Source organism: Pristiophorus japonicus, chromosome 6, assembly GCF_044704955.1.
Source record: "Pristiophorus japonicus isolate sPriJap1 chromosome 6, sPriJap1.hap1, whole genome shotgun sequence".
Lineage (NCBI taxonomy): Eukaryota > Metazoa > Chordata > Chondrichthyes > Pristiophoridae > Pristiophorus > Pristiophorus japonicus.
The window spans coordinates 83,248,935-83,259,802 of record NC_091982.1 but is presented as its reverse complement, the minus strand read 5'-3'; the positions used below and the strand labels follow the sequence as shown (position 1 = coordinate 83,259,802).

At 44.5% G+C, this 10,868-nt stretch overlaps 1 protein-coding gene across 3 annotated transcripts in view; it reads right to left on the bottom strand.

Annotated features, from left to right (window-relative positions):
* Window positions 1–674: 674 nt before the first annotated feature.
* The window catches only part of LOC139265180 (ADP-ribosylation factor-like protein 13B), a 49,402-nt gene continuing 39,208 nt past the window's right edge, over window positions 675–10,868 (bottom strand). For 2 of the 3 annotated variants that reach the window (XM_070882107.1, XM_070882106.1), the window contains exons 7-8: window positions 9,327–9,440; window positions 675–1,170 (exon numbers count right to left, since the gene is read on the bottom strand). In XM_070882107.1, the coding sequence (XP_070738208.1) occupies window positions 1,115–1,170; window positions 9,327–9,440 (170 nt within the window). In that variant the 3' untranslated portion in view covers window positions 675–1,114. The remainder of the gene's footprint in view (window positions 1,171–9,326; window positions 9,441–10,868) is intronic. The other variant, XM_070882108.1, reaches the window with a different exon arrangement.

The window sequence follows — 10,868 nt, the reverse complement described above, 5'->3', positions numbered from 1 at the left end:
AAGAATCACAGCTTAGAAAAGATATATTGGCCTTGGAACGAGTGCAGCACAGATTCACCAGAATGTTACCAGGGCTTAAAGGGTTAGATTAGGGGATATTACATAAATTAAGTTTGTATTCTCTGGAATATAAAAGTTAAGGGGTGATTTGATTAGATTTTTAGGATTTTGAAACGAATTGAAAGGATAGAGAGAAACTTTTCCCACTGGTGGGGGAGTCTAGGAAAAGAGGACATCACCTTAAAATCAGAGCCAGGCCATTCGAGAGAGAAGTCAGAAAACACTGCTTCACGCAAAGGATGATAGATGTGTGGAATTCTCTCCCACAAAATGCAGTCGATGTTAGTTCAATTAATAATTTTAAATCTGAGAACGATAGGTTTTTGCTAGACAAGGGTATAAAAGGAAATGGAGCCAATGCAAGTGGATGGAGTTAAGATACAGATCATCCATAATCTCATTGAATGGTGGGCAGGCTTGAGGGGCTGAATGGCCTTCTCGACTCTGTTCCTATGTTCCTACATGGCTGTTCCCAGACTTCTTCTGACCATGAAACTCTAGAATATAGAAAGACTGAGAGACACTAGTAGATATTTAGGTATCTCTCTTTATAACATTAAAGATTATGCAACAGGTCAACATTTTTCCCTCTAAACACATTAAGCAAGAAACAAAGAATACAAAATGCAATAGACGAAGAGAAAGAAATGAATGTGGCAACATAAAATGGAATAGACAGTATAGCGTTGTACATACAGGAAGAAACTGAGCCTGTGGAGCGGCATTGGATCGCTATCTGATCTGGATGACATCCAGGGTCTCAGGTCTCCTGCAGCATCTGATGACATCACGAACAAACACATTTGTCATAGTTCCTGATTACTAATTTGCATGATTTGTCAATATCTTCTTTAGATCCTACAGAGAAGATAGTTTAATGCATTGACTGAAGGGTATCCTTCCTAACCATCTCCAAAGATGGACATAGTTCAAGAAAGCATGGGCTTCAAATGACAGTAACAATTGCCCATATTGTCCAGTGTGAATATTATCCAGCGAGGGAAGATCCGGTTCCTTAGGATACTCATCCCTGCTGTTTAATTGAACAAACTACCTAGTCGTTAGCTCGTGGTCTGGTCTTTAATGCAAGAAGTGCTTTTCTGTAGAGATCTAAAAGGTATAAAAAGGAAACAAAATGATTAGATGAATCTAAAGTGCCTGTTATGAAATCTTGTGTATCCTTCAATTAGTTAACAGTTAAAATTGAAATTTACAGAGGGTTTCAGTGTATATTTGTTTAAAAAAAACTATGAATAGCTCATTTTCCAACAATCTTTCAACTTCTTCCCTAAGTTATATCCAATTATGTTGTGTGAAGTGACGGTAATTGTTTATGTCCACAAGGGTGAGAGTGGACACCAAATACTAGCATCAAGTACTCTAGCTCAGGGTCAGCTCTTTCCACACTGTTGAGTCAAACAGTCATAAGCCAGGTAGAGAAAAATTTAGAAGCAGGACAAAGCTCCTCCCTACTCCATCCCTCTCCCAAGCATCTGATCACAGCCTAGGTGTCATATTTGATCCTGAAATGAGCTTCCGGCCACATATCTGCAACACAACTAAAACCACCTATTTCCACCTCCGTAACATTGTCTTGGACATTTTATTATGTTAAAGGTGCTATATAAATACAAGTTGTTATTGTTGTACTCTGATGCAACATATCTTAACCAAATCACTGTCTGCTGCAGCAGTGTGACATCACCATTTTCAACATCAGTGAACTGGGAATTTCACTGCTGTCTAAAATATTTATACTCAGAAGATTAATGGTTGCAGTGGGTTACAGAACCATCCTTTCACCTCTATAACCTAATATTGAATCCATCCCAACTGATAGGAGCTTTGGTGTGTGTAGAGCTACAGGTTACTACAGCCTTCCCTGCTGGCTCAGCCAATATATTTGGAGAACAGGTAAGCCATGCAGGTCAGTTAGGTCCCAGGTACAACTCTTGCTCTATACTGTGTTAGCTGATGCCAGCCAGTGCTACAATTGGCCTCTGTGTACATGAGTTGATCAGGGTTTCTGCTCATGATCAGTATCATGATCTGAAAATGGTAAGTGCTTTCCTTTACTTTTGTGGGGGCCAGGAGGGACAGGAGCTCCTCTGGGCCCCACATGGATAGCTTAGCGTCCCCCCGCCCCACCCAAGCCTGGACTCCTCCCCGCTTCCTGAACGTGAGATCTCTGCGAGATGCCCTCGGACCTGGTTCCGGCTCCCACCTTACATCGGCAGGCGAACTCTGGGCCGCACGATTTTCTGCCCCTTCCCACTGACTCCCCGCTCAAAACAGGTGGGAAGAGGACCAGCGGGTTTTAAATTAGCCGTTAAAATCGGCTGGGTCTCATTCTGCTGCAGGCGGGTGAGAAATGAACTCACCTGCTGGTAGTCTGCTGGCAGTTACAATCCAGGAATGTATTGAAACATCATATTGTAGGTTTATTCACAATTTACTGCCAGTAAAATAGACTACTTGTGTTAGCAGGGTCTGTCAGTTTATTGTCTAATTGATGCTGAAAATAATCAAAACTAAAATACTTGGATTTATATAACATCGCAAAATATTTCACACAATGAACTACTTTCAAAATGCAGTGAATTTTATTATGAAAGCAAATTCATCATCATCATAGGCAGTCCCTCAGAGTTGAGGATGACTTGCTTCCTCACTAAAAATGAGTTCTCAGATGAAAGAAGAGTCCAATGTGGGACCTACAGTCTCTGTCACAGGTGGGGCAAACGGTGATTGAAGGAATGGGTGGGTGCGGGGCCTGGGATGCCGCACGCTCCTTCCGCTGTCTACGCTTGGCTTTAGCTTGCTCTCGGCAAAGAGACTCGACGTGTTCAGTGACTTCCCGGAAGCTTTTCCTCCACCTTAGGCGGTCTTGCGCCAAGGATTCCCAGGTGTCAGTGGGCATGTTACATTTTTTCAAGGAGGCTTTGAGGGTGTCCTTGAAGCGTTTCCTCTGCCCACCTGGGGTTCGCTTGCCGTGTTGGAGCTCCGAGTAGAGCACTTGTTTTGGGAGTCTCGTGTCAGGCATGCGGACGATGTGGTCCATCCAGTGGGGCTGATCAAGCAAGGTCAGTGCTTCGATGCTGGGGATGTTGGCCTGAGCAAGGATACTGACGTTAGTGTGCCTATACTGCCAATGGATTTGCAGGATCTTGCTGAGGCAGCATTAGTGGTACTTCTCCAGTGTTTTGAGGTGCCTGCTGTACATAGTCCATGTCTCTGAGCCCTATAGGAGGATGGGTATCATCACTGCTCTGTAGACCATGAGCTTGGTGCCGGGTTTGAGGTTCTGAGCTTCAAACACTCTCTTCTGAAGGCGACCGAAGGCTGCACTGGTGCACTGAAGGCAGTGTTGGACCTCGTTGTCGATGTCTGCCCTTGTTGACAGTAGGCTCCCAAAGTATGGAAAATGGTCCACATTGTCCAAGGCCTTGTCATGGATTTTGATCATCGATGGGCAGTGCTATGTGGTGGGGGCAGTTTGGTAGAGGACCTTTGTCTTACGGATGTTTAGTGTAAGGCCCATGCTCTGTACCCTCAGTGAAGGTGTTGACGATGGCTTGGAGTTCGGCCTCTGAGTGTGCGCAGATGCAGGCATCATCTGCATACTGTAATTCAATCACGGAGCATGGGATGGCCTTGGATCTGGCCTGGAGGCAGCAGAGGTTGAATAGATTCCCATTTGTCCTGTAATTTAGCTCCACTCCAGCGGGGAGCTTGCTGAGGGTGAAATGGATCATTGCAGCAAGGAAGATCATGAATAGCGTTGGTGCAATGACACAGCCTTGCTTGACCCCGATTCAAATGTGGAATGGGTCTGTGGTGGATCCGATGGTCAGGATCACAGCTTGCATGTCATCGTAGAGCAGACGGAGGATGGTGACAAACGCTTGAGAGCGGCCGAATCTTAGGAGGACGCTCCATAATCCCTAATGGTTGACAGTGTCGAAGGCTTTTGTGAGGTCAAAGAAGGCCATGCACAAGGGTTGGTGCTGTACCCTGCATTTCTCTTGTATCTGCCGCATGGTGAAGATCATGTCCATTGTGTCCCTTAGTGGGCGGAATCCCATTGCTGTTCAGGTTACAAACGGTTTGTAATTGCTATCAGTTTTACAACCAATTAATGAGACAATATCATCTTCATCAACAGCAATTTGCATCTATTGAGCACTCCTTAACATAGAAAAAGTATCAAGGCACTTCACAGCGGCATAAGGAGATTAGGAGGGTGATGAAAAGCTTGATCAAAGAGGTGGGTTTTAAGGAGAAGAGAGAGCTGGAGAAGCAGAGATGTTTTGTGAGGGAATTCCAGAGATTTCAGCATAGGAGGCTAAAGGGATGCCTGCCAATTGGGGCAAAGGGAGGGGGGATGCATAAGAGGATGGAGTCAGACGAACAAAGAAATCAGATGACTGGTTGTAGGGCTGGAGGAGGTTACAGAAATAGAGAGGGGTGAGGCCAGAGAGTGAGTTAAACTCGAGGATGAGAATTTTAATTTTGTAACATTGGGGATCTGGGACCAATGTAAGTCAGTGAGGATGGGGATGATGGATGAGTAGGACTCGGTGTGGGATAAGATGAAAGCAAGAGAGTTTTGGACTGAGATGGAGACTGTGAGCCCATCCAGGAAAAGGAGTGATGGCATCTGGATGGTGACAAAGACAAGAATAAGGGTTTCAGTGGCAGATGGGCTGAGGCAGGGGCAGAGGCAGGCGATGTTACAGTAATGGAAGTAGTCAATCTTTGTGATGGAGAAGATATGGGGTCAGTAAATCAGCTCAAAGTCGACCAGATTGGCGAGATTGCAAAATGTTTGGTTCAACCTGAGACAGTGGCCAGGAAGCAGTATATAATTGAGGGGAAGGGGAAAAGGTTTGTGGCAGGATTTTGAAAGAGAGAATGGGACTTTTGTTATCCAGCAGAGTGATGCCCACGGAACTCAGCTGACAGTCTGAAACACTTTCTAAAACAAATCCTTGAATTTCATCTAAAAGAAGTTGTGAGATAAATCACAGCTGCCATGTTGGATATCCACCAATCAGCTCAATGTTACATTGCTCACCCTGTCTTACAAGATTTATTATCCCTTTAAATAGCTCAGAGCCCTAACTGAAAATCATCTACATCTTTTTCTTTACAGTTCTTTAAAAAGTTTTGCTAAAAGCTTTTGTTCATTAGGAGAGAGTTGCTGAAGTACTTTCACACTTTTGTCACCTGGTGCCAGCATCAACACTACGAGGTGAGATATACCACAAGAGATATAATTCAAGTAAAATTCCTATTATTCCTAATAATTTGCCCAAATCCCATCGGCAAGAGCAACTCAGTTGTACCAGTATGAATATTTCCATTTCTACACCAGCCATCATTTTGGCTCTTCTGAATGAAATTGCTAATTGAATGTTAATTAGGAGCAGCTTTGTGGTCTGGGCTTAAAACCACTGGGCTGACCTGCCCAATTCATTTCATGTAGGGCTCCAGCTGCTATTTGAACTATCAGTTGGTACACATAACTTCTCATTTCTCTAACCTTGAAGACTAGACACAGTCATTTCTGATTTATCAGTTCACATTACTGATGATTAAGTGCTAAAATCCAAATCTGAGATGTTTATAGTCCTACTAATCTTTTTCTTAAATTATCCATTCCATGAAAATCTTTTCTTTCCTCCGAAGGTGTTGGCTGATAGCACTATGGAACCCCACCAAAGTATCCATCATCCCAGTACAGATCTAGACTGAGTGCCAACAAGCTATTCAACCATGGACAGATTCGTAGATGAGCCTGATCTTCTCCTCACCTAAATTCCCTGCACATTCATTGTTCAGCAAGAGTCACAAGATAGTGATTAGGAGCTTGAACTGTGGCTGATTATTTTACTCCTTAGCCCAGGGGAGCTAAAGCCAATTACAGGACCATGACCCCCACTTTGCCTGAGATTAGCTACCTCCGGGAAAAACTGGAGAATGAACTTTGGGATTTCCTGGTTGGTATGGCTTATTTCCACCATGGGCAGGGCTTTTGCTCATTTTAAGCCATTAGGGAAGCACTAACGAAACTCTTAGGTCCCAGCAGACCTATCTATTATGACTACAGTTCCAACAGACAAGCTTGATTCACCTTGTCCTGCTAATCTCTGGGTCTCTATTCGCTTGAAAAGATGAGAGTGATGGGTGACCTAATAGAGGCACTCTATTAGGCCACCCAGAGAGGGTGCAAAAATCATGTACAACAATGATACCAAAAATGCAAGGTTATACCTATTAGGAAAGGATGACCAGGCTGTGTCTCTTTTCTCTTGAAAATAGAAGGCTGAGGTTGACCTAATAGAGGTCTTTAAAATTTGAAAGGTTTTGATAGAGTAGACACAGAGGCCGCGATTTCACCAACCATGGTGAGTCCGATGCGGCCGGCATCGGTGGCATGTGGGGAACCTGCTCCTCTCTGCAGCCCACCCTCTCGAAACAATTTTTCCTAGATTGGACTTGTTAAGCCAGCCCTGCGGGGTTCCCGGCCAATTACCAGGAAGCGGGTCTGATGACGTAATTTGCCAGTTTCCTTAAAGGGACCGTACCCACATTCATTTTGAGAGTTGTTCTGTTAGTGTTCTGCAGCATTGAGGTGCTGCAAACACTGACAAGCACTGCACAGATGGGCATGGCTGCACCCAGGCTCTCCCATCACTCCCTTTGGATGCTTATGGAGGGAGACACAGCACACAGGGAGGTCCTCTTCCCATCCAATGGGCAGCAGAGACCTTCCCAGGTCACCAACACAGCCTGGTTGCACAGTGCATAGGAGGGCACAAGCAGGATGTCATCAGCAGGATCTGGCTGCAGTGGCGCAAACCTTTCAATGATCTCAGTAGATCACGAAACGTTACTGCAAAGCCGCACTCAACCTCATTCTGCTGTGCTATTCATCACATCCCCATCACTCTGCCTTCCCTACCCTACTCCTGCACATCCTTACTCACATCAACCTACCTTGCACTTCCACCCATCCCTCCCTCTCTATCTACATTATCACATCCCCATCTCACTAGCCAGCCTTCACACTCACCCTCATCCTTGCCCAATCAATCCAACTAACAACACACAAGGCTCCTTTAGCCAATGTTCATGTAAAGTTTAGGTTGATGTGTTGTCAAACATTGAAATCTTTATTTTCAACACTTTATGTTCTTGGACAGATTTGTGTGCACCTTTGGAAGTGGCTTAGTGAGTTGTAGTGAATGGTGAGACATAAGGCTACCCAACAATGGTACTGAATGTGAAAGGAATGGCTTGGGCAATGCAAGGATGCTTTATGAAGCTGGTGTGGTGTGGTGCCAACCTGGCGCATCATGTGGCAGCCAGGATGTACAGCGTCAAGTGAAATGAAGGTGGCCATGGTGAGGTCATCCCTGATATCTTGGGCAGCAATGTGGTCGGGTGCTGATGCCCTGTGTCCTGTGCAGCATCAGGTGATTGTGGAGAAGGTTGGTGTGGTTGTTGGTGATGCTGATTTGTTTAGTGATGTCGGTGTTGGGGCTGATCGTGGTGTGATTCTGAGGACCAAGGTGAGAGTTTTGCAAGGGCACCATGCTGCTGGAATAAATGGCAGGTGAGGGTGAGATGACAGAAGTGATCAGTCAATGGTGAGCGAGGTTGCTGCAAGAAAGTGATAGTGGATAGAGAGTCCACTGCAAATACTTCCAAACTGCATACAGTTCAAAAGTTACTTCCAAATCCTGAAGGTGTCAGCTTTTGACATTGGAAAGTGAACAGCTGTGAAATGGTAGCTTTTATACCACCTCTGCAGCTGTCAACTAGTCAAAGCAATAAAGAGTTACTGAGAACCCGATACACTTAACTGGCGTGAAACCCAAGGGATGTCAAACTCAGTGAAAACTTGGTAAAATGGTAAGTGCCTGGTTAAAGTCCTTTTAAATACCTTTAAAGTACCTATTAAGCATCTTAGTTAACTGGCCCGCCGCTTGCTGTCAGGTCTGCGATCTGTATGCAGATCCGTCACTTGAGAAACTGACACGGAGGTGAGTTCAGAGCAGACTTCTGAACCACTGTCAGTCAGGGCCATTTTGACAGCGGGCCAGTCTCCAAACCTGCACTCGCAGGGCTGGGAAGATTCCGGTCAGAGTAGAGCAAAACTACAAACTGTCAATATAAGATAGTCACCAAGAAATCAAATAGGGAATTCAGATGAAACTTCTTTATCCAGAAACTGGTGAGAATATGTAACTCACTACTACAGGGAGTAGTTGAGACAAACTGTATGAATGCATTTAAGGGGAGGCTAGATGCACCAGTGCAGCATTCGGCCGCCTGAGAAAAAGAGTGTTTGAAGGCCAGGCCCTCAAATCTGCCACCAAGCTCATCATCTACAGGGCTGTAGTAATACCCACCCTTCTGTATGGATCAGAGACATGGACCATGTACAGTAGACACCTCAAGTTGCTGGAGAAATACCATCAACAATGCCTCCTGCAAATCCCCTGGGAGGACAGACGCACCAACATTAGTGTCCTCGAGCAGGCCAACATCCCCAGCCTTGAAGCACTGACCACACTTGATCAGTTCCGCTGGGCAGGCCACATTGTTCGCATGCCAGACACGAGACTCCCAAAGCAAGCACTCTGCTCGGAACTCCTTCGTGGCAAACGAGCCAAAGGTGGGCAGAGGAAACGTTACAAGGAAACCCTCAAAGCCTCCCTGATAAAGTGCTATATCCCCACTGACACCTTGAGTCCCTGGCCAAAGACCACCCTAAGTGGAGGAAGTGCATCCGGGAGGACGCTGAGCACCTTGAGTCTCAACGCCGAGAGCATGTAGAAATCAAGCGCATGCAGCGGAAAGAGCGTGCAGCAAACCAGTCCCACCCACCCTTTCCCTCAACGACTATCTGTCCCACCTGTGACAGGGACTATGGTTCTCATATTGGACTGTTCAGCCACCAAAGGACTCATTTTTAGAGTGGAAGCAAGTCTTCCTCGATTCCGAGGGACTGCCTATGAGATAAACATATGAGGGAGAAGGGAATAGAGGGTTATGCTGATAGAGTTTGATGAGGGAAGATGGAAGGATGCTCGAGTGGAGCATAAAAAAGAAAAATACATTGATGTCGGCATGGACTGTTTGGGACAAAGGGCCTGTTTCTGTGCTGTATATTCTTTGTAATTCTATGTCATTCTCTGTATATATCAGCCATTTAAATCAATTGCTGGAGTGTTGAGCATGTGCTGCATCCTTACCCAGAGGTGCAGTTAAGTCCACAGTTCTGGAAAAATCATCTTTGGTGTCAGCTGAATTGATTTTATTTGTGCTTTTCTTCTTTAATTTCTTCCTTTTGTTTTTCTTTTCCGAATCTAAACCAGATTTTTTTTAAAGAGATGAAATTATGAAATTTGACCATGATCTTAAATCCAAATTTCAACAAAGCACATTGTTGTTTACTCTGACTTCTCAAATACTGTCAGACAACATTATAATAATTAAATCTCATCATCTAGTAATCCCAAACAAACCTCAGCTTTCAGGACCTAATTTAATTTACAATGCATTCCCCTTCTCTGATGTTATCTGGGCCCCTGACACATAACTCAGTGACAGTATAAACAAACCTTCTTTGTTGTAAATTGCTTATGAGTCCCTGATGGAGTTCAAAGAGTGAGTTATGGGATTTGTGTGGATGAACTTTGAATTAGCTGACGCTATTAAACTTGAAGTATTCTGATTTATAATGTCGATATAAGTTCTCATTTATTGTGCTGATCTACCTCCACTCCCTAAACTGTACTTTAAATAGAGGACAAATGACAAGCAGGAATCTTTATAAAGAAATGGAACTGGTTTTTAAACAATTTTTTTTACAACATACAGAATCGGGGGCGTGATATAAGGCTTCAATAAATTTAGAAAGATGACAGTGAATAGGCACATCTTAAAAGTAAATGAGAGTGATCACTAGGATGTGCATCAAAAATATGCTGCGCCTATCTGTTGACTGCTTCCAGCTCTGCCATTACATCTAATCAGTTATTTTAATTGAGTGGTCATTTTAATGATTTGATTTCAACAACAACTTGTATTTGTATAACACCTTCAACGTAGGAAAATATCCCAAGACACTTCACAGGAACGGAATCAGACAAATTCTGACACCGAGCCAAAGAAGGAGATATTAGGACGGGTGACTAAAAGCTTGGTCAAAGAGGCAGGTTTTAAGGAGGGTCTTAAAGCGTGAGAGAGAGATGGAGAAAGTGAGGTTTAAGGAGAGAATTCCAGAGCTTAGGAACTAGACGGCTGAAGGCATGGCCGCCAATGGTGGCATGAAGGGAATGGAGGATGCACAAGAGGCCAGACTTGGAGGAACGTAGAGGTCTGGAGGAGGTTATAGAGATAGGATAGGGCAAGGCTAGTGAGGGATTTGAAGACGAGGATGAGAATGTTAAAATGAAGGCTTTGGTGGACCAGGAGGCAATGTAAGTCAGCGAGCACATAGGTGATAAGTAAACAGAACTTGGTGTCAGGTAAAATATGGGCAGCAGAGTTTTGGATGCACTCAAGTTTATGAAGGGTAGAAGGTGGGAGGCCGGCCAGGACAGCATTGGAATAGTTGAGTCTGGAGGTAACAAAAATATGAATGAGGATTTCAGCAGCAGGTGAGTTGAGGCAGAGACCGTGGATGTTATTGAGGTGGAAGTAGGTGTTCTTTGTGCTGGACAGGATATTGGGTTGGGAGCTCAGCTCAGGATCAAATTGTATGCCAAAGTTGCAAACAGTATGGTTCAGCC